General features: G+C 36.5%; 1 protein-coding gene across 1 annotated transcript in view; it reads left to right on the forward strand.

Annotated features, from left to right (window-relative positions):
- The window catches only part of cdkal1 (CDK5 regulatory subunit associated protein 1-like 1), a 256,495-nt gene that overhangs the window by 52,895 nt on the left and 179,225 nt on the right, over nucleotides 1-24,375 (forward strand). The window contains exons 5-6 of the mRNA XM_015383909.1: nucleotides 13,016-13,112; nucleotides 17,460-17,508. Of these exons, the coding sequence (XP_015239395.1) occupies nucleotides 13,016-13,112; nucleotides 17,460-17,508 (146 nt within the window). The remainder of the gene's footprint in view (nucleotides 1-13,015; nucleotides 13,113-17,459; nucleotides 17,509-24,375) is intronic.

Below are 24,375 nucleotides of genomic sequence, written 5' to 3' on the forward strand. Positions count from 1 at the left end.
TAAAGCAGTGAGAACAAAGACCAGTGTAGTGACTAAAAAGAAGAAAAAAAAAAGAATAATGAATTAGAGATCAAGAAAAATCATTCTGACTGCTGTTTACTCTTTTTTTTAATACCTGTAGTATGTTTGTCTATTTTTAATCAAATCATTTTTTAGAAATCTGAAAGTTAAGCACAAAAAAATCTAATATTTTCTACAACGTTGTTCAGACAAAAAGCTGTCATGTTACTAAAAAGTTGATTTGTGTGATCTTTAACAAGTGATTTAAAGGGTTTATTTATAATTCATTAGACAAAAACTGCACATCTATTTATGCCTAATTGAGATGTTTAGTGGAGGAGGTAGAGGAGGAAGAAAATAATCATATAATCTCTGAAGAGAGGGGGCATCTGTGCATGTTTGGGTTTTTGTTGGGTGAGCTGCAGAAACAGTGTATTTTGATCAAACCTTCATTTAAAAAATCTAAAATTATAAAAAAAAATGCATCAACCGTACTTTATTTGTTTTGTAGCTTTCCAAAAACATGTATTCTTATTGAATTGTCAAATTTTTTTAGTGGTGAATTGCTTTTTAATCAGTGTTATATTGTATTTAGTGGGCTAACTTTTAGAAATATCCTAAGGGGCATATGCTGTTTGTTCCAAGGGGAGGTTTGAATTGTTTTTATTTTTTTCCCTCTGAATGTAGACCAATGTCTTATGAAACAGTGACTCATGTGACAGATGGTGTATGGAGAAGACTGTTCTGACCTTTTGTTCACCCGTCGGTTACCTTTGACTGACAAAACCCAGGTAAACCACAGCACCTGCTACTTGGCGTGTCTTTTTGTCTCCACTCTGATTGCAGTCAAACTGCCTCATCAGCAACCTGATCTTTAAATATACTTTGTATTTTCTGAAATGTTAAGTCCAGGTTATGTTTTTCTACTCAAGGTTTTGTTCTTCAAACAGAGCTGCTTGGCTTCCAAGCCCCTCCATATGTACGCAGTGAACATACAAGATTTCTAAAAGTGTAAATATGTTTTATACTCTCAGCTCAGCCTGTATCGTTTTACACCTGACCACATACATCTAGCACGATGCCTTTTTTTTTTTCCTTTTCTTACACTGATTTAATAAGTAAACATAGAAAGCTGTAGGAGGCGAAAGGGCAACGGCAGGTTAAAGAAGCAGCTGTAAGCTTTGACATTCTCTCTGTGCTCTTGTTTCAAGCTAAAGGTTTTCAAAGCTGACATTTGCTGCTGTTATCTAAACAAGCACTGACCTGAAAGGCCTGAACCACTTGGATACTATATACTCACTGCAACTTATAAATGATGGCATACATGCCCTCTGCAACAGAGTGCTCTTTTTCTGTGCACCTTTGAGGTGAAAAAGTACCGTAGAACTAGTTCAGAAACTTTACAGGTTCCACTTCACAATAGTTACAATACAGTATTTCAACATATCTGTCAAATCCAGATAAAAAAAGTTTAAGTAAAGCACATGGGATTAACCTATAAAACCTATAAAAGTACATATGGATGTAAAGTGGCTCACAAAAGTATTAATGCCCCCTTTTTTACTTTCCTTTCTCTCTGAAAAATACTTTTTTATTTAAACAATCAAAAATAAATTCATAGTTGCAAAGCTGAATAAAACGGTTATTTAAAAAAAAAATATATAAATCTGGAAAGTATCACATCCATACACATAAAACCATTATGTTTTAATAAAATCTGTTGCTATAGATTGGGGTTTCAAAGCTTACTAGTTAAGAAAGTCTGTGAATTCCCAGTCGTCTACCAAAACACCAAACTTTGATTAGGACACTCAAAAAAACATTTTTTTTCTTTGTTTTTTTTTTTCTTTTCCCTTTTCAGCCATTCAAAGATGTACTTTTTGGTGTGCCCTTGGTCTTTTTCTTGATACACGACCTTAATGTACTTCAGCTTAAGCTGAAAAACTGATGTCAGGACATTGTCCTTCAGGATTTTCTACTAGTAGGAAGCAAAAATACTGTTTTCAAACAATTTCCAAGCAGCAGATCAGTCTTTAGACCATCATCCTTCCACCATCATCCATAGATTTTGAGAAGTTGTTAATCTTTGTGTTCATTACTTATATTACAATATGTTTTCATTAATCCTTTTATCGTTCTGGCCTCTTATGTGTGTGTGTGTGGTTGTTTGTGCATAATTAGGATTGAATTAACACTTATTGTAACAGAAGGAAGTGCATCGGCTTAAAATGTTTGAAAATATGATGAATTTTAACAGTTTTTTCAGCCTTGTTCTGCAGGACCTCATGGGACACATTTTTCATAAGAACGATTTTAAATGGAAATAAAATAAATAAACTGAAGTAGATTTTAAGCTTTTGAAACTTAAGTATAAAAAAGCCAGTAATTTGTACACATATAATAAAATAAAAAGCCATTATAATAATTTAAGGTTTTTGTGGGAATTGTGAGTACCTGTTAAGAAAACATTAGTTGTTTTTTTTCAAGGCACCTTCCATTCTTTTATTTCCATTTTATTCTTATTAATCAACTAATGTGAAACACTTTCACTTTAGTCTGCAGCAAATTAAAAGTAAATACATTTTTTTAATGGTTTTGTTGGTGCTGTGTTGGCTCCTTCAGATGGCATAATTATTCAGCCTTTCTATTATTTTGATTGCTGCTGGTTTGCTGATTGTTCGAATGATTCCAGGTCATTGAGCTTGTGAAATTGCAATTCTTGGAGAGGTCTTGTAATAATTTATGACCTTGAAACCAACCTTGATTGTTTACGCCTGGGCTAATTTTGTCTGAATGCATTCAGCCAGGAGTGGCCTTTCACCTGTGTCATCATACGAAACACTTACAGCTTGTCTGATCTTTTAAATTCAGATAATTACGCAGAAATGGGCGCTTTCAGATAGAATAGAGAGTTTTAACCATACAGTGGAAACCAGATGTTTACATACACTGTATGAAAACACATACATCAGACCAAACAGTTCATGTTCGTGGGTGAGGTAGGATTATGAAACTTTCCATTTTAAGACGTTGTTTTTCTTTGCAGATTGCATTTTATTTATTAACATTGAATAGTGCAAGACAACCATAGAAATGAAAATAACGCTGCCTTCTTCCTTATCAGGCTGAACTGAATCTCTACCTTGAGGTTGAATCGTTTGTTGAACTTTTCTGTGTTGGAATAGAGAGATGTTTGTAACCTTGCACAGAATAGGAGAGTAATTTTCCAGTTTGTAGCATTCCTGTGTATTCTTCTTTTGTTGCCTTGCTGCCTCTATCGGTAGAACACTATTAAATGATATGTCGAGGAATCAATGCTGGAAAGGTGCTTTCAATAGGCCCAAGTTTGTTGGGTTTTAGGAAGTTATTGCAAATGCTCAGATTTCAAGCTCTGCATGTTTCTGTGAAAAGAAAACATTCACATTTTCCTTTTACTACATTTTTTTACAACAAATAATTGGTCAGAGGTTAACAGTATTATACTAAAAAAAGGCAACTTGGTTAATTAGAACTTTTTGTTTAGGGGTCATTTTTTATTATAAATATGTGATTTGAATTTAGTGATGAAATACTAAAATACATGGTCGCTTTATACTCTATATAGACTTCTGTTTGTCATTTAAAATATTAACTTATCAGCTTTTCCTCTGCCACAGCCTGAGGCTGGTACTATCAAATTAATGCCCAATAATAGCCTTTCCTCTATAAATAACGGGACTTGGCATGGGGAATGGGACTCTTGGGGGTCTTTTTAGGATTTCACTGTATAGTCTTCCGTCTTGAGGTTCATGCTTGTGCTGATGTCTAATGCAATTTCCAGCACGTCTGTGCGGTTCTTTTTCACTTGCCCTACCCTTTTCTTCTTTTATTAGCCCTTTCTCTATTATAAAGCATTCAAGCAGTCAATACAGCTCATTTACTGTAATATGATATTTATTACACATTCATCTGATTTTACATGACGGATTTGTCTCCATTTCATTCTCCATCGTAGTGTGAATGTGTGTCCGGTGTTTTTTAAAGGCCATAATCTAAAAGCTTTGCATAATATCTGCTTTTCCTTTACAAGGCCCGTGTGGACTGTGGAGGAGCATCCTATCTGCAGCATATCCAAAAGGCAGAGCAAGTCGACCATAAAACAGCCATGTTATAGGTGTCTATTGATTGGCCAACAGATTGCCTGTATCTTGTAAATGGCAGACAGGTAATAAATGCTTAAGAAGGGAAATAGAAAGTCACCATTTCCTGATCTTGCAAGGTTTTATTTGCTTTAACATGGGAACTGATCACAAAGATCTGCACATGGCTTTAACATCATATGATTTAGCTTGTGTTGTATAGCTTTATATCTTTGGAGGGTTTAATCTAGATTCAGTTCTCTGTGCTTCTGATTTGCTTGTTTATTTATTCTAAACTCTTTGTTTTATCTGAATTTCTCTCTTTGGGGAGCAGCATAGAAAAATTGGTACCTAAAACTGCATCCTGGATATGTGTTTAAAGGAAAATAGAAAAGGGATTCTACAATTTGACCTCAAATCTCATCTTTCAATCACAATCCCCTTCATAGCTTCAGACCATTCATCATACCCCTTCAATTTCCTTATGATTGTTGTTGTCTTCCTCCCTCTTCATCTTCCATTATGGTGATAAAGATGTGAAGTTGAAAATGCCTTTCTTCACACCAGCATCAAGGCTTCACTGGAGTTTGGTTCTTTTTCTCCTATGCCATTGCTTGCTATAGTCAACCAGCTTCTTTATAAGCTTAATCTAAATAGAGCAGTTTTACTCCTTGAAATGTTGAAAGAGGCTGTCATAAAATAATGGATTAAGGAATCAAATATTTCCCTCTCAGGCATAGTTACTAGCCGGGATTAGAAAAACCCTCTATAATATTATGGGCACAATTATGCCTTAAAGTGTCATAAAAAGTTGCTAGAGGAACAGAAATCTGGATTTGAACTTAGAAACGTCGCTCCTATAGGAGTGTGGTGACATGTTTTTCTGGTAACGTTGCTGTATAGAGGACATTATGTTCAACATATCTCCAGCGTTGTATGGACTCCATAGCCACAGTTTTTGTCTGTTTCTGATATTAAATGGCAAGTTTCTTCACTTCTGTTCACTTCTTTATAGGTCTCAAATCAACCTCCCTGTTCCCTCATTGGGCTCTATTCTTAGTAAACACTGGAATTATATTTTACTATTTCGAGCTTGGGTGTGATTAAAGACAACTACTTACATTTTAGAGAGAAAATCTGCTCTATAATAGAGGTAAGCTAACATTCATCCAAGTGACTAAGCACTGTGGGATGCCTTTATTGGACTTCTACTGAAAACTGTAATGTTGCTGGAGTCCTTCAGCTTTTCTTTCATTTAGTCACTTATTTCCAAATACTGCTGCTCAGATTTTAGGAAGAAAAAACCAGCAGAAACATGTTTCAGTAATTCTGTCCACTCTCCTCCCTAGAATATACTATAAAAACTCAGATCTCAAACTGATCAAACACATTTGTAATCATTTAGACTTCAAGCTCGGCTTTATTACCCATCAACAGTGCTTAATCTCTAAAATGTGATCTCAACAAAGAATTGGCCAATATTATGATCTTGTTTCTACTATACTCCAATCATCTTAAACTTTAATTCAACATCCAACAACATTTTCAGTTTCTGGTGTTATATTGGTTGCCTCCATCACCATTTATATAGTTCTTAATAGCTTTTATCCAGAAATGGCATCAATCTAAAAAGCCATAACAGTTTTATTACTTAATTTAATTTTAGTTCAACTATTATATGTAATTAATGTTTTATCCGTTCTTGCTAGGGCTGTTTTGTAAATTCCACATTCAGCCCTATAATCTTTTTTTATTGCAATGAAATTATTTTAGTGCAAGATTTCAATGTGTGTTGATTTTCTTAAAGCACTGTTTGTTAAAGCTGCAAACCGTTGGAGTTATCCTACTATTAAAGCATTATTTATGCCTGTCATGTCCGTGAGGTCCGCACTGCTAAATAGCGTCATTTTCAGCTTCCCTGCTCCTCCTTGTAGCGTCTTTGTGGAGAACAATTCTGTGTTGCTCACCTTGGAAAATGTGTAACTCATGGATGGAGCAGTGCGGAAAAATAGAATGAGAAGGCAGCAGCTTCAGCCGTGCGGGGATACGCAAATATAAACGTCAAGAGACATCCTATGATTATGCTTGTTAATTCCAGCACAATCAATGAAAGCTACAGACGTGACAGGCAGGTCATTCTCCGTGCGGATTATACGTGCATCAACCATAACCCAACCCTTATGGTGACCCCATTTTTTAGGTTGCTTTTACAGCTGGCAGCACACCTTTGTTTTTTTTTTATTGTATGTTTCTGTATTTTACGATCAATATGGGTTATTTTCACTTGTTGTATTTTTATTGTCATAGAAACCTTTGGACAACCATTTGTTTTTGTCAGAGCACTATACATAAATATGATATGGTGTACTGCTATGTCCCTGTGGACATTCTCATGTCATTTTGACAGCTTCCTGTCAATCACTGTTTTCTGTTCTCTATGAGTCTTCGTTACAGACTGTAACTCGTTTTAGTTTGTCCATATTCAGGTCCCACAGGGGTAAAGTTTGCAGATGTTTTTTTTTTCTTTTTCTGATACTGTTTTAATCCTATCAGTGCACTGATACACGAAAGAATGAGTACAGTCTCTATCAGAGCAACAGTTGTTCAGTCTCTTCTTTCAGGAAGTGGAGGAGAATGTTCTGCCTCTGCTATAACAAAACTCTCAGGAATATAAATATGGAACAATGAATAAAACATTTAAAAAAGAGAAATAAACATGATTTGTGGATCCCCCTGTTGATAAAATCAGGTAACGTCTTGGATTACAATAGCTGTTGTGAAATTGAAATTGCCTCAGTGACCAAGAGTAAGGCTGCATTATTGATTCAGCTGGAGTTTGCAGAAGTGGAAAATATGTGAAGGAGCAATTTAAAACATTTGCTCACTCTCACTTACCCGCACTCACAAACACTCATGCACACATCGACTCACATGTTAATTACCGAGGCTTGATGGGTACTTAACCTTGCCCCTTGCTGCTTATGCTAATGCAGAGGGGTCAGGGGTGTACCGAGTGGCTGGCTCGCTGTCAAATCAACCAGAAACGGCCGTTGAAGTGCAGATGAGAGGGTGAGGGAGACGAAAGGAGCAAGGACAAGCCAAATATGGTAAAGAGACAAGAGAAGTAGACATGTAACAGAGCTACATCTTTAATATCCTCCTTAGATTAAGAAAAAGTTTTGAAACAGTTAATTTATTCTTCTAGCTGGATCAGACATTTAAACTCCCCTCAGCTTACTGCTGTTACTAAGATGACCTCATCTTTAAACAACATGCTTGTGAAGGAACATATGGCAGAGACTCATTGTGTGTATGTGAATGTTTAATGAGCTCATCCTCTCCCCTGCTATGTAGCCTAAACCTTATCGGTATACGGCGGAGGATGTTGTGCAGAAAGAAGTCACTGTGAGAAAACATCAACCCATAAATGCACAATGAAATCAGGCATTTATTTTCGGCCAGTAAAACTAAAAAAGCTTTCTGATCCACAGCATTGTTGTCTTGAGGGACAAAAAGTAACTATAAATATTTGATGAAATTAATATGAATACATTTCATTAAAATAAAGAGAAAAAACAATAATGCTCATAATGAGGGTCCTATGAAATCCCCGAATTTTGTTTATATTTTTTACCAGATTCTGCTTTTTCCATTTTTATTTTGTTGAACTCATTTTTTTCCCCCCATATTTCCACACTTTTCAAATTCAAACATATTCATCTGATTCTGCCCATATGGCAAGAAAATCTTCAATAAACTCACACCTCACTTAATGCTGATGTAGTTTACTGCTAAAGGGTTTGCAGGCGTATCCGTCTCCAGAGATCCCCCCAAAAAAAGTAACAAAAACTAATGTCCTGGAGATTATAATCAATAATCTCAGTAGTTCTAATCCACACATGGTGCACAAATTATTATATTGCCTGCCCGCTCTCACTCATATTAAAAAAACACCACCTCCTTTAGTCTAAAATCCGGGACAATTTATCCGACTAGTGGGCATCCGTGAACAACTATCGATATCAGGGAGACTCCCGGAACTTCCAGGAGACTTGGGATGTCTGTGTCTCATGCTAGCTAGCTAGCTTTTCCTCCCTGTTTCTGAAGTGACTCTTTGGCTACGTTCACACTGCAGCCTGAAGTGACCCGAATCAGATTTTTTTGCCCACTTGCGACTTGTATCTGATCTTTTCAGGGCTGTCTGAACAACATGGATCTGATTTTTGTTTTCAGTGCGACCCAGAGTGCTTGGCTATGTGGTCCTGAATCCGATACGAATCTTATCTTTTCAAATGCCAACTGTGTCTTAACAGCCAGGTCGCATTAATCCGACCTGAACGCCATTAATACCTGACAAAGGTCACTATTCTGGGTCTTGCTATGAAGAAGTGGCAAGAAAAACAAGAACCATGGCGGACGACGATGTGGACAGCAGTATTTATGTTTAACCATCTTGAAAAGATTGTGTTTATGGTTGGGAAAGATCGCTAGATGCGCTCCCACACTACCATACATGTTTATTTCCATTAACACGGAGCACGCTGGCCTGTGATGTCATTGCGTCCTCTACTGCGCATGCGGGACACTTGCGTTGTATGACTGCAGTTCACACAGGAGATCACATTCAAGTCACATATATTTGGAAATGTGAACGGCAACGCAAAAAAAATGAGATTTCACAAAAAAAATCTGAATTGAGCATTAAGGCCTGCAGTGTGAACGTAGCCTTTGACTTCTAATGGTAACATGCATTCTTTTTTATATGAAAGTCCCAGTGCTGAAGTGTGCCATAAAAACACAGGACATCCTAATGGTCTGCAATTTCATTGAATAATTGATTTCAAAAAGCTAAAATTCTCTTATATGGATTCATTACATACAGCGTTTCTAATGAATACTACTTAAACCTTTGTTAATTTTGATGATTTTGGCTCGTATGATTTATAGAACGCCAAATTATTTTGTTTCACGGTTCAAATAGATGTGCAACAAAGATTCTCAGTAAGCCTCTTTTCTCTCAATGTCTTCTTACAATATTATGATGGGTCTTTTTTTATTTTAAGGCAGTTTGCCAATCAAGCACAGTAACACCATGGTTATTCAGTCAGCTTTTGGTGCCTTGGGCCATGAGGAGAGGTTCCAAAATTAAATCAGCATTTCTATAGAGCCTTTCAGCTAAAGGAAGAATGAGGTGATCTGAAAATGTTTAGTTGATGTGATTTTGGACCTGATGAGACAAACCAGACTAAGACAGTCGTCCCTCTGGACAGTGTAGTTGGGTATCCGAACCAAAGCTCACAGGCTCTATCTGCTTAGGCCATATCTGTGGTGTTCATGTGCTGCTAAGGCTGTCTTTAAAGCAACACTCATCCCTCACTCCCCTATATCCTTATATTCCTCATAATGGTTCTAGGTTTATGACTGCCTCTGCAAGTAGATCGAGTGTTTGAAATAGCTGGGTTGACTTCAACCCCCCCATAAAGCATGTTAAAAATGTTTAGATCACAGAAGAAATGATGATCTGAAAATGGACATTGACTGTTTGATGCACAGCCATCTCGTCAGCTGTCCCCTAACCATGTGGGCGATAATATGGGCGGAGCATATGTTTCTATTATAGAAATCATTTTTACTTGGTCTTAATTAACAAATCTTCTGCAAAACTGTGAGCCGGAATTTTCCAGAACTGCGTAAATTGATACTTTAAATATATATAACTCTATATATAGATTCATTATACAGAAGGTTAAACGTTTTTAATTGACTCATTAAAATATTTAAATTCATTAGAAACTCCATCTGTTAATCAAGCCATCTGATTGGTTAACCTGTGCATCATGGCCGTTTCACACCAACTGCATTGGCTAAAGCGCCGCAAAGGGGGCGCAGTGGGAGTGCCGTGTTGGCTGAGATTACTGGACTCCAGCATTGGACAGTTTTAACAGACATGTTGACGCCTCAATAGAGCAAGTCTGGACATCAGCCAGAGACCACCCACAGCCAGTGTGGGTTGTGTGATAGAAAGGGAAGTATTTTCTAATGCGTGCTGCTTTCTTTTTTTATTTTGTTAGAAAAATGATTTAATCCCACTTGTTTTTGTATAATAGATAGGAATATGAGCTGTTTACCATCAAATGGGTCTGAAAAAGCCCTCTGGAAGATTGTCCCAATCCTCTAAGGAACACTTTCTCTTTCACTTTAGATTTTGCTGTGTGAAAGTTGAAGAGTCTCTTAAATGGGTCATGCTCTCTGGTCCATCTGATGCCTAGGGTAACTTAATGTCATATTCCTAGCAGGGGGGCATCTCGAAGTCAACCCGATCAATTCAGTTGGACATTTAGTCTAGTCTAATTTAACTTATTCACTGTGTCCACTCGGCTGTTAAAAACAAGCGTGCACAGCGCAGCGTTCCCTCGCACATATACCACAAAGGTCAGCCATCTATGTGTAGACCTCCCAATACTGCACTCATCACCAGCCCTGACTGCTTAAATGTGTATATACAGTATGTTGAGACCACGTTTGACCCTGTGGTGTCGAGACTGTAAGGAGAAGTGGCAGAGTTAAGGGAGGGCTGCAGAGATTTGGGAAGGAAAGAAAGAGGAGAGGGAGGGATGTGTGCACAAGCTAACACACACACCTCCCCACACACCCATCCCTGTCGTCTGATCTTGGGGGACATCTGCTCAAGTCTGGGTCACTGGCAACGAGAGCTCTATTAGGCTATTAAGCATCACCATAGCAACTGCATCCCACAACCCCCCCACCAACTCATCCCACCCAGGAATTGTGCTCGACGTGATTGGCCTGATCCCACCGGGGCGCTCAGTCGGCAACTCAGGCGCTTTCTGCTTCCTCGCCATGTCAGCTATGGCTGTGAGTCTATGGGCAGGGAGCGAGAAGCACATTAAAGGGACGTTTGGTGCATTTTGGCATGAGACGGTGTCAATTAGGCAGCTGCACCCCTGCTGTGTGTGTCTGAAGAGAAGAGAGATTTTCATGGCTGTGAATTTGATTGGGAGAGTAAGGCACACTTACCGGAGGCATCTCTTGAGTGTTTGTTTGTACATTGGGTTAAGGCATAGTTATTTAACCAATTGAAATTGTTATTGTTGTAATAGTAGAAGTGAGGTGAGTCACTCGGCTCAGTCTCAGCAGAGTGAATTAAATTCTCCAAATTTTGTTCAGAATTTGATACCTCCTGTCAGTTATTTATTTGGCTTTGCCACTATACTCTTCCATCGCTTTGTATATTTTTACAGTCTGTTGACACCATAAAAAGGCAGTTACAATAACACAGGTTTTGTTCCTTACTTTCTGAAAATGGCATAAGGCCAGAAGATAAAACTCTGACAGTTTGTGCACACATTGTAAATCGGCCTGGGCTCGGTGATGTAAAATGAGCCATTGTGTCCACCGCTGTGTTATCTTTACTTCTTTGTCAGCCTTCTTTGTAATTACCCATCAGCCTTCTTGGAAATGTGTTGGTGTGTATTAAAACACACATAATATATTGTTGAACCTTTTTGCAGCGTTTCAGAGTATAAATAATCTTTCCTTGGCCCAAAATAAGGAATCTGTTTCTAAAATAAACAACAAAAACGCTTTTTGATTCCTGGCTTCACCTTTTTTCCTTCATCTCCCACCATTTTTCATCTATCCTTGCAGTTCTCATTCATGTGACAATGTAAGCGGGCTTTGAATTGAGTTGTCTGCCTTCACATTCCCTTCTCTTACACCGTCCTCCCCCTCCATCACTAGCTCTTTGTTTTGTTGAAGAATACAAACAGTGTGAATTAAAACACTACTGACAGTTTGCATCCAGCCTCACTGCCGTCCCCAGTCCTCCTCCTACGATTTCTCCCTACTTATGTGCCTCCCCTCTTCCATCCTTCCCTCCTTCTCCCACTCCAGCTGTCAGGAGGCTTCATTATTAAAGATTTATGGCAGAGTCTGGGCAGCTCCTCCAAAAGCTTTTGTCAGACAGACCGCGTGACTCAAATCTCACTGCCACTAACTTGAGGTGACACGGAGACTTGTGCACATGGTGTGCACACACGCACACACGTTTTCCTCTCAGTTAAGGACACTGTTTAAATTGCTGCTAAGCTTTTTTTAGTTCTTTTAAACTGAATATAATGCACGGTTTATTGTTTTGAATAATAATTTACTGATAAATTATCTGCGGATATAAATGACTCCCACTGGCCACTTAACACTATATACATAAATTACTTGGACATTTCTAATTTTAATTTCTTAATCCTTTTTTTACTAAAATCTAACTTCCAAAAACCTTCTAACCCCTTAGATTTTTGTTTGGATGTTTTCCCACCATGGAGTCCTAAAACAGGCTGTTTTAGCAGATCTAGTTTAACATATTTGCTTTTAATTTGGCCACTTTCAGATATATTTTTGTTTTTGTGTTAGTTGAGATAGTTGCACCGTCCTCTGATTTTAAGGCAGATCGAGCATCATTCCTCCTTCAAAATACATTTATAGTTTGAGTTCAGGGATTCAGAAGATTCAAAATTTGCAATTCATATGTGAGACAAACGGTTGCACACAGTTTGGAGGAGGATTTAATTTGGTGCTGGATGCACTAAGTCTGTTAGATCATTAAAGCTTTTGATTCTCGTATGTGGGTTGAAAGTTTCTACATTTTAGCTTGATGAACCCACAATATTTTTTAAATGACAGGAAAGTTTATTATAATTCTGAGCAGCTGTTGGAAAATGTTAACCTTACCCTATCATGCTAAATGTGTAAAATCTATTCCAGGTTGTTTTGACTAAAATTTGATTTAATAGTAATTAAAATGTTACTTCCATTAGGCAGGCTGGTAAAAATTAAAATATTGGTCTTATCTTAGATTTATCTTTTATGTGTTTGTGCAGGAAAGCTCAGGAGCAGCAGAAGAAGGTGGTCGTTGCAGGTTGTGTACCCCAAGCCCAGCCACGGATGGAATACCTGAAAGGCCTCAGCATTATAGGGGTACGTGTTTGAGAAGTTTTACTGTTCTTGTTTTATTTTATTCAGCTTTGGTGCAAAAATGTGTCAGAGGTAGCTTAGCCATGCCTAGTCACAGTAGAATAGGACAAGAATGGATGAGTGTTTCTTGGTGATCAGGCTAACCACTGTTATTGCTTTACTTAGCCGATCACAATATATTGCACTGCACTATCAAACGCCGTTGCTGTGCTTTTGTTTATTTAAGGTTAAGCTCTTTTCGACACAGTTTCATCTTTAAATAAAATGTAATTTAAAGAGAAAAAGGAGGGAAAAAAAGTTTAAGTTATGTCTTTATTTCATAAGGTAATTCACTAACTACTTTCTCCCCATTGCAGGCGACTAGTCTTGGTCTGTTTGAGGATATAAACTGGTTCTGTGTTTCTTTAAAAAGTTAATAAAATAAAAACACAATCATAAAGTCATCCATTCTGAAAAAAAGGAAATCTCCCCAAAATAAAAAAATGGGGGCATTATAAAATTATTCAAAATTATTTCAATAAAGATAAAAAAAAAATGGAACTTCACCTTAGATTAATCATATTTAAATATTTGTTTATAGCACACCTTCTATGAGTAGGCACTATAAAAAAGGGTTTAATCAAACTTAAGACATACTGATTTAAATCAGGGACTTTAAATTTGCCTCTGCAATCATATCAATCAGGGGTCTTTTGCATATAAAAAAGCCAAAAGTTAATAAAGTCTAGTTTTTTTTTTGTAACAATCTAAATGAATAGCTGGTACTTAAGAAACTCCTTACAGCGTTACTGCTTCATCTTGCTTCTTTTTTGGACACTTCCTAGAATCTGAAAATAGCTGCTAGTCTTCCAAAGCCCAAACTTCCAAGGCAAGGCAAGGCAAATTAATTTGTATAGCACAATTCAGTACAAAGACAATGCAAAGTGCTTAAAATATAGGAAAGTAAAACAGAATCAAAGCAAGTAGAAAAAAAAACACTGAATTAAGACAAAACAAAAAAACACTGAAAAAACAAAACAAACACTGAACAGTGCTGTTGCATGATCAAAAATAAAAAGAACTTTTGAATTGGCAAACAAGGACTAGTGAAGGTTAAATGTGCAAATCAAAATTCCAACTTCAAATTGCTTTTGAGCAGCTTTTAAACCTGAAACTCAGAAATTTTAATATCCAAAAGCTAGTGGAGCGCTATGCAGCTCAAAGGAAAATTAGTCCGCTGTTATAGAGTTTAATAAAACCGTTCTGAATTTTTTGAAGAGGTGTCATTATCTTGAAATGTTAAAACCTTGAAAATAGCAGATTTATTTATTTTTTGGTGAGAGTTTTATTGTTGCTTTAAGGCTTGTTGAGGAGCACAGTATTAGCAGACTGTTCCACTGTAGTTACAAACAGGCTTAGATAGTTATTCCTTCTAGTAAACATGGTACTCTGGTTTGAAACATTGCAGTTCATTTCCACCATGTCTTTACATACAGATTAACAAGCTTGTATCTGTGGAAGCTTTCAAGGGGCAACAAAGAACCAGGAAGTTCACCTTTGTAACCTGACTTATTGTTATGAGTCAGTTGAGTTTATGGGCTGATAAAGGCAGAAATTCACACACCCATTCTCCTTTTGTGTTTGTAGGGATCTGTCAGGGTTATGTTTTATGCCTGTTATTCTGTTATTTAATCTTAAACCTGAGATAAGATCCCAGCTCTGAACATTTGTTTAAATTAGGTTCCTAATTGCTTTATTCACTTATGAAACAGTCTCTGAAATGTGTCGTTTGAACATCCAGTAAAAGGTATTTATCCATTTTCCATTCAAACCACAAGTCCATTCAACCCTGATTTTTATTTTTTCCCTTCATTGTAAACATGGCTGAATGTGCCTATACATCGCATGCATGCATGGACAAGCTGCACACAGGTATATGAGAAAAGACAAACACGGCTTATGTTTTTGTGGTGGCTACAATCCACTACATAATGACAGTGGCAGTTGGTGGGTTATTCAAATTAGATGCAAATGAGTTCAGAATTTGTCTATTGTGATTTCACTAACGGCTAGATAAGGGATCTGGTTAAAAACGGGCACTTCCTTTTTCAATTCACTGGGTTTAATTGACCTTTGTGTCTCATCTTTTTTTGTGTAGATCTGTTTTCATGTCTGAGTGAATGACAGTGCACTTTATATAAGGTACAGAGGCAGTCACGCAAGCCTGCAGTGTTTCACCCATCTTAACTAGACTTGTCATATTCTGAATCCAACACACACATACAGACATATACTATACTGAATAAAGAAAAAAAAAAAGACATAGCATGGGGTTACGGACATTGGAGGCGCTCATATCTCAAACAAAGCTTTTCCGTTGGCTGTTTTGTTTTGAACTCATAAATGGTGCTGAATGCATTTTATTTTTATAAACCTATAACTTGCCATATAAAAAGGTTGAGGTGATGTTTTTTAATGTTAACAGAGTATTTCTTTTGATTTAATTATTTTAATGAAGGTACTTTTTTTCATTTTTTCCCCCTTTAGGAATAGAAAATACAGATAAAAAACAAAATAATGCAAGCCATTGATATTCTCTCTGTATGATATTAAGTAAAATCCATCAAAAATGTTTCAAAATTGTCCAATATAAAGTAGAAAGGATGCTTAGAGCTTAGATTATTTATTATTGAAGTTATGTTTATTTATGATTTTAATTTAAATGCAGCTTTGTGGCCTGATATTATAGACTTGAAACCATAGCAACAGTATGATGCCACATTTGAATGGTTTCAAAACTAACCTTTAAAGCTCAGTGTAGATGTGCTGATGACCTAACACTAACTTATCTCTGATTCCAAAGCTCCAACTAAACAAACATCTTATTAACGTTTCAGCTTCGAACTAATAAAACCAAGGATTGTTCATTTCTAATTAGAGGAATTAGGCTGTTAATCTGCTTTCTTTTACATTCCAGCATCTTTACTTTACAAATGTTGAAGGTATTGATAAATGTTTATAATAATAAAGCTAGCCCTCCCTTATTTTTATTTTTCTATTTTTTGGCTGTAGTACAGAGTGTCTTTATAAATGTATTTCTTGTACAAAGCGATGGGGCTGATCAATAATCCTCTTTAATAAAAAGAATTGGCAAAACTTTAATTATTTTTCTGAATAATATGATTTTCCTTCCAATATATATTTATTTCAAGCCATAATCCGGCGGTTCCTCTTGTTTTTAACATTCCTCCATTTTTGAGTTGTGGAGTATTCTATGAATATAAAGTAGGATTTGAGCACAGAGTTGAAAGGGGAGATCTAAATTAGTTTGCAAAGTGTAAGCATTACCACACCTTTACTGTACAAAGAGACACCCGCTGCTGCTCTGAATGGATCCAGATTGCTTGGCTATTACAAGGAAATAGGTTTTATTTCAGTGTGTAACATGCATGGAACGAGTGCCTGCAAAGCACAGTGTGTCTCCGTGTGAATGTGTTTGGAAAAGTACTCTGGGTAATGGACCTGCGGGCAGTCGGAGCCCTTGGCAAGTCCAAAGTACAAACATCTGAAAGAAGAGGAAGGGAAAGACTTAGAGGAATTAAACCAGATATTTACGTTAAAGAAAATTGTACATTTTACCTCTTAAGGTTTCTGCTTCTCTTTTTAATCTCTTTACAATTAATATTCCGCTCCCTCTAACAATCACATTGTACAATGGTAGATTAATAAATTCAGTGCTGTTCACTAGGAGATTTTTTTTCTCTTATTTTGTATGTAATTCAGTTTTCTAACAGTCTAATTAAATTTAAGCTGTAGCCAATTGGGTTTGCTTATTATCTTTGCTTGTATTACAGAGGTTTAAGCTGCCAGAACTGCAGATTTTTCTTTTTTTTTTTTTGCAGATGAAAATGAGAATGACTTTTACTGATTTCTGGGTTTTAGATATTCTTCAGTAATCTTATTTGAAGGCTCTTTCTAATTACCTACGTGATGTTTTTCTGCTCCTTTTTTTTTACCTCTCCCCTCTGCCATTGACTTTTGATTCACATCATTAAAAATGCTGCATTTCCAGTACACTGATCAATACAAACCATACATGTTAGTGTGCCTATGTACATACTCACTGATTGGCATTTAGGAAATCCATATTACTCAATCCTTCTTGGTGAAAGTTTGTTGTGATAGTATCATTCTGCACTCGTTTGCCATTCTACTTATTGCACACTGTCTTAGTTTGGATTTACATAACCTCCTTAAATAAACCTTGATAAGTATATGTGTGTTTGTGTGCTGTCAATATCCTGAGTTTGACCGCGTGGGCTTGTTTAGGCTCCATCAATAACTGTATTCCCTGGTGTCTCTGCACTGCAGGTCCAACAGATTGATCGAGTGGTGGAAGTGGTGGACGAGGCTGTTAAAGGTATTTCAAATGAAGAAAACGATGCACATACTAAGCTTATTCATGGGATTTTGCGAGCTCAAGGAATGAAGAAGTAGTTGACATGTAAAAAATTAGAATTTCTAATTTATTTTTCATCTATAAATAAAATGAGCTGCAAAGATTTTTATTTTTGTAAGGATCATGTTTTAACCAAAAAATTTTAGTGCATTTCTTTGGTATTTTATGTGATATTTCAAAGGGGTGCATCTTTCTTAATTCCTTTGCAGTTTGCTAAAAGCGATGTTGAAAAGCCAACAAACATCTGGAAGACGCTGCTACTTCTGCACATCGAAACCCTTACATGCAATGCTTAAAGTACACATTGGTTGTGATGCAACATGCTGCAGAGTTAAAATTTTCTTAAACAAGCACAGGTAACCTGTTAGTTATGATGGAACAATTAATGGAGGTAAATAAGGAACATCCAGGGGATGCAGCCACAGATATGATACTAAGGTAGAGGTTTACCATCCAGCAGGAGAGCACTAATCAACCCGTCAGTGCTTCAGTTGTAGGACATTCACTAAAAAGTCAACTTCGACAAAACTGAGTCAGCTCACATCTGGATAACTTGAAGGTTTCCCCCCCACCACCCCACCCCACCCTGGCTTGACCATTCAAAATCCTTAAACAATGAGACTTGAAAACACTGATCAAAGAGTACAATTTTTTTGAAAAAAAATGTTTTGTTTTTTTTTACTTTATTCAGAGGTCCTCAACTCTGGTTCTCAGGTCCCACTGTCCAGTATGCTTCAGATGTTCTCTTACCTGACTTAAATAACTGGATGATTAACAGGCTTCTCCAGCCCTCTGGATGCTGCTGAGGAGGAAATGCAATTATTTGATTCAGGCGTGCTGCAGCAGAGGCAATTCTAAACAGAGGGATCTAAGGACAGGGTTGAAGACCTCTCACCTTATCAATAAAAATATATTTTTTGTATCACATAAGGCTGGGCATGTACAATATTTTCAATCGTTGAACTTAGCTACAGCTCAAACTGTACGATTAAACCGCAGGGTTTAATAGTTCTCAGCTCACAATGTATGTTCTTACACTGTGCTGCCTGGTGCTCTGATTCGAGCTACCAGATCACACTGCACAACCGAAAACCACACGTCAGACTCGGCGCTGAATGGTGCTGGTCAGACTCGTCGATCTGGATTTAGAACTGTTCAGTTTTTTTGTACATGCCCAGTGTGTGAGGTTCTGGTTAATCAGGTGGAAGACGATCGTAACTCTGCTTCAACAGCAGGATTTGCACGCAAACACCTCACAAGGGCCAACTTAAATTTTCAATATGTTTGATTTTTCTACTGACCTTACGATTCCTGATCGGGAGGTGGTCGTGAGAGGCTAATCGCTCCTCGTTACCCCCTATATACAACACGACGCAGGACGCATGATGATGCTGAAACTTGGCCCGTTCCAAAAAGTCTCGTACGACTGGAGAATCCTCCCGAAAAGGGCCAAAAACTATACAGTGTATGTCCAGCTTTAAATCCCAAACAGTGCAACAACAAGTTGCAACAAGTAATGTAACCAAATGTAAGAAGGTTTGAAAGATAAGAATGTTTTCACAAGGCACCAAGTATCTGTTTTAAAGTTGAGTTTGCACTAATTTAATAAATGTAAGGTCAAAAAGTGGCTTATCTAATGGAATGAGAACATACCTCTAAATATAATAATAGATTTAACATAATTCCAACTTTTTAAATCAGTTTTTTCTTAATCAAAATTAACTAGCTAAGTTTTTTAATTAGAAGTGCTTACGTTGGAGTGACTAGATGTGCTGTTCAGTTCATAATGAATTTTAAATCTATATTTATTTTCACATGTTGAAGATTAATGATTTGAAAATGTCTGTAATTAATATGAGTTTTGCTGCCTGAGGTGCTGCTTAAAAAGATCCTTCTTGTGTATTAAGCTTATTGACAGGCTCACATGTCACTGATTAGGTCATCCATTTAAATTGTTAGTGAACCACTGCACTTAACAGTTTAATGAAGGTCAGAGAGAGTTTCCAGTGAGAGAGTCCAGTCAAGCTGTCATGCACCTCCAGCTGTTTTCCTAATAAAGAACAGATTGAGTTTGAACTGCTTGTGTAAGTCTATCAGTTTTGCACTGCAGGCTTTATTTTAATGAAGGACAGCTGAACTAAGCTTAATTTTTAAAATGTGCCATCACCTCTAAATTGGCTGCTTATCATTATTGCGTATGTGTAAACACATATATAACTTTATCCTGCCTTCTTGATGTCTTATGTTTTACCACTTTCCATTCATTTCCAATTTGCACCCTCTTCTAAGCATTTTTGGAGCCTTTGTTTTTTTGCCACATTCTACCTCCTCCTTTTCTCCTCCCACCATCACCTCCTCCACAGAAACCAATTTCCCCAGTATCATTACAGTCCTTTATGACCTCGTATAAACTGAGAGCTGTTTTCTTGTCTCAGAGGCCCGGGCATAAACCCTTTAAGATGGGGGATTTGCCTTTAGTAATGGCTACTAAAATACTAACGTCAATGAACTGGTAATAGTTGCATGTCTTTTCTGAGCCAGGGCTGCTTGCAGGTCTGTTTTCCACATGACATGAGTACACAGCATGTTTTTATGAACTTGCCTTTTTAGGCAGTGAAACTGTCCATTCTGTTCATGAAAAAAAGTTTGGTCTATATGATAACTTTCCTGTAAAGGTGCTTTCTATTATGCCTTACCTTGGATTTAATTAGTATGTATTGACATAATTTATACAGTTGCACAAATTACAATTACCGCTGCTCACTGTGGTGTTGCTAACCATTTTACAGCATTAGTGGTTTGATGGGTGTTAGAGGGCTTCTATTGTCCCAAGTTTGCTTACATAGATGCATTTTTTAACTATACCAGATGCTAATTTACTTTTTAACTGTGGACGCAGCTGGGACTACACAGCATTTTCTTGCCCAGTGGCACATACATAAAAATGAAACATTGACAGTCATTAGATTTGAAGGAAAATTAGCTGGTTTTGCTTTTTTGCATCAATAAACATGGAAACTTCTTTTACTTTTAGTAAAAGAGATGTTTTAAAGAGACTGTAGTGTTTTCAACAAAGATGTTGGTGACACCGAGTTAAACCACAAATGAAGAACAGAAATAACAAAACTAAAATAACAGAGGATACACTTTCTCAATAAGTAGACATCGATACAAAAAATAAGTGCTTCAACTTCACCAAAGTAACATTTACAAAAAATCATCATTAATATTCAAACTTATCAGTGTAAACTGTCATATAATGTAACTTACGGCGTTCCTGCCTGATAATTCGGAGTGGATGGCATCTGATAACATTTCTGTGCTGCTTTTTGCATGTTACTCTCTGTTTTCCTAGCAAAACGGCAAACCGGAAGTGCGCAACCGGAAGTACAATTTACCGACAATATTCCTTTTTAATATAAACTTATACAAAGCATGAAATGATTAACTAAACTACTTGCAATCATTTTTAATACCATAGACATATTTTAAGAGTTATTTATGCAACCTTATGAACTTATCAATAGAAATGCCTTAAGGGCAACACAGAAACCTCGGCAAAAACTAAGCAATATGGTTTTCATTTTAATCTGTTCAAGCAAATGTTTATTTCCACAAGAATATTTTATGTAGCAATCCTTATAATAGTGGCATCCTTAAATTATTTTTGAGATCAAATTTTCAACAAAGATCTTTTCTTTGTTTTTGTGCTTATCACAGTGAAGCTTTATTATAAAAATGGTCACAGTACTAAATGACAAACGTTTACAGCTTTGTTTGTGTTTAGGTAAGCTATATTTTTTGTTTCTTCCTTGTAAATACATCATTGTTAAAAATTAATAGCTATGAAAACAAGGAAAAGGCAATTATCATAATCTCTAAGAACATGACAAGTAAATATAATGCTCAAAAAATGAAGGAAACACTCAAATAATACATCCTAAATTTAAAGGAAATATTCTCATTGAATACTATTCTGTATGAAGTTTAATGTGCCGACAACAAAATCACACAAAATTCATCAGTGGAAATCAAATTTATTAGCCAATAAAGGGGTGGATTTGGAGTTGCATACAAAATTAAAGTGAAAAAAAAAAACACACACTACAGGCTGATCCAACTTTGATATAATATCCATAAACAGGTCAAAATGAGGCTCGTTATTGTCCATTGCCACATGCCTGTACAGTGAAGAAAATAAGTATTTGATCACCCTGCTTTTTTGCAAGTTCTCCAACTTAAAAATCATGGAGGGGTATGAAAGGGTCTTCGTTGGTGCATGACCATTGTGAGAGAGATAATAATAAAAAAAATAAAAATAATAATTTTACTATTTTCCTGCCTAAAAATGTCTTAGAACTAATTTCTCACTCATCACATCATATAAAGCAAAATCACTCTCTCCAATGTTTCTACCATTGTACACAGAATCTGCAATCTGGGTCTGATGAGTTTGCACATACTTTGCTCATCTGACTTCATTGTGCAGTAGCATCTAAAATGTGAGTTTTGGAGTTCTTGTAACACATTCAGTGGAAACAGAATAAAGGAATCTTGTCAAAATCAAAATGGCAGAGTAAGATATCATTATTCAATCACTTGAATTTCCAAATACTTTTATTTCCAAGGGATCAATTAGGTATTTTAGGTGTTGTTTTTAATTATTTTTATACACAATAGAATACACTAAATGTATATTTTATACAATATATTATATAAGGTATGCATATTTGTATAAACTAGGTGGGCATAGATAATTTTTCTTAAATCTAGATTAATCTTGCTGTAATCTTGAAATTAACTGAGATCAATTCACATTAAAATGGCTCATTTGAAATCTGCCAAAGGGATTCATAAATCAGAATCAGAATTACTATATTTATCCCTTTGAGGAAATTTTTTTCTTTCAGTGCAACCATTTACAGAAAAGGGAAAAATACGTTTATAAGTACAAATAAAATGTCAGAATAAAATAAGGATAAGAATAAACTAAGATAAGGATGATATGCGTGTGCTACTTGAGAAATAAGTGAAAGTAGATCTTAGAACAGGTTTCTTAATCCAGGTGACGCGTTAGACCAGGGGCTCATCTCCTGTTCCCAAAATGCATCACATAATACCAGTGAACCAACATTTTCAAAAAGCAGCCCATTTTACCCGCATTCAGCAAAGCAATCATCAAGAAGCAAACATAATGTTGTCGTATCCATTCGTGGTGGTAAAATCAAATTTAGAATCACATGACATCGCCTACCTAAAGCGGAGGAGTGAAGTTCCCGGCTGGCATCGATGAGGTGTACAGTAACGCAGAGGTACTTATAATTATTGACAGATCTCCAGTGATTCAGTGCCAAACAAGTTGCCTTGATCAACTTCTCATCTTCCAAAGCTTTCTCCGCGGTGTGCTGGTCATGTACTCTCCTCATGATAGTTCGCCTCGCAGGTAATTTGTAAGATGAGTCACCTGTGGCCACCTGGAGCCCATCATCTTCAACCACGCTGATGGGCGTTCTTAAAAATAGATTTTCCCTTAAGCCAACCGAGCTACCCATGTTTGCATGTCACGTTCAATGTGGTTTTTTTTTTTTTTTTTGTTTTTTTTTTCTACTTGCTTTGATATTGTTTTTTTTTTCCTATATTTTAATCATGTAAAGAACTTTGCATTGTCTTTGTACTGAATTATGCTATACAAATAAATTTGCCTTGCCTTGCCTTGCCTTAACAGTTGGCCTACACACAAGACTGATTTGTTCTTGACCCCAGATATACATCAAACCAACTGTGAGAATCGATTAACAGCAACATTTTGTTTATCGCCCGATAAGAGTCTGGCGTTAACGCAGCACGTTAACACAGATAACGGCCCACCACTAGTATAAACATACATTGTAGCCATAGCTGCACCGGGGCTCGCTGAGAGAAGTGAGCCTGCCATACACAGACCACCATCAGGAGGTAATGCTGGTTAAGGACACAACACTGAAAGCCGGTGCTTGAACCGTCAGGGCATTTGCTGCAGGGCAAACTGCATCCGACGCCACATTTCTTGGAGCCACAGTACATAGGTTATAGCTCTTTTTAACATATAAATATAACGTGTACTTGGCACATTATATTTTTAAATCTGCATATTCTTCAGTAACATTGGCAAGATTAACTGATAAACTGAGAAATCATTAAAAAGAGAGTAATTGTAAGGAAAGGGAAAGCTGTATAGAAGACAAAAACTAAATCCTACATTATTATCTTTCATTTAAAGCAGTCTTATGTAAAATAACATTTGTATTTACCGAATTTCAAAGAATGCACAGTTTTTAAGTCAAATATAATTAACTCATGGAAAACAGTAGTAGTCCAAATAGATTAATCGGCAATGGTGTTCATAATTACCTTAAAGTGTTTTCCACTGTAAAGCCCAACAGATATAATTTTGTTCTTTTGAAATCTACCCTAAATGTTAACATTAAAAGTTACAAGGCAGATTACATAGTGTTGAGCATCACCAGGATATTCTCAGATATGTCTCAGTTTTAGTCGATATTACTACCAAGTCCAATCACTGGAGGCTGAATGTAGTTTATAATATCGAAAGGCAAACATCAAATGTTCAACATGCATGTAGTCATTATTTAACCCATAAACAAGCCTGCATTGCATCTAGCTGCATTTTTATTAATTTATTCTACATAAAAGCTAAGATTGAGAAATGATGTGTATTTTCCCCCAACCGACTTATATGATTCTGTTCCCAAAGCCCCCATCCCCCTTTAGTCCTGCTTGCTGCTATTTCAATCGAACCAGTGAGCACAACAGGACCAACCACTTAGA

Source organism: Cyprinodon variegatus, unplaced genomic scaffold, assembly GCF_000732505.1.
Source record: "Cyprinodon variegatus isolate N-32 unplaced genomic scaffold, C_variegatus-1.0 Scaffold297, whole genome shotgun sequence".
Taxonomy (NCBI): domain Eukaryota; kingdom Metazoa; phylum Chordata; class Actinopteri; order Cyprinodontiformes; family Cyprinodontidae; genus Cyprinodon; species Cyprinodon variegatus.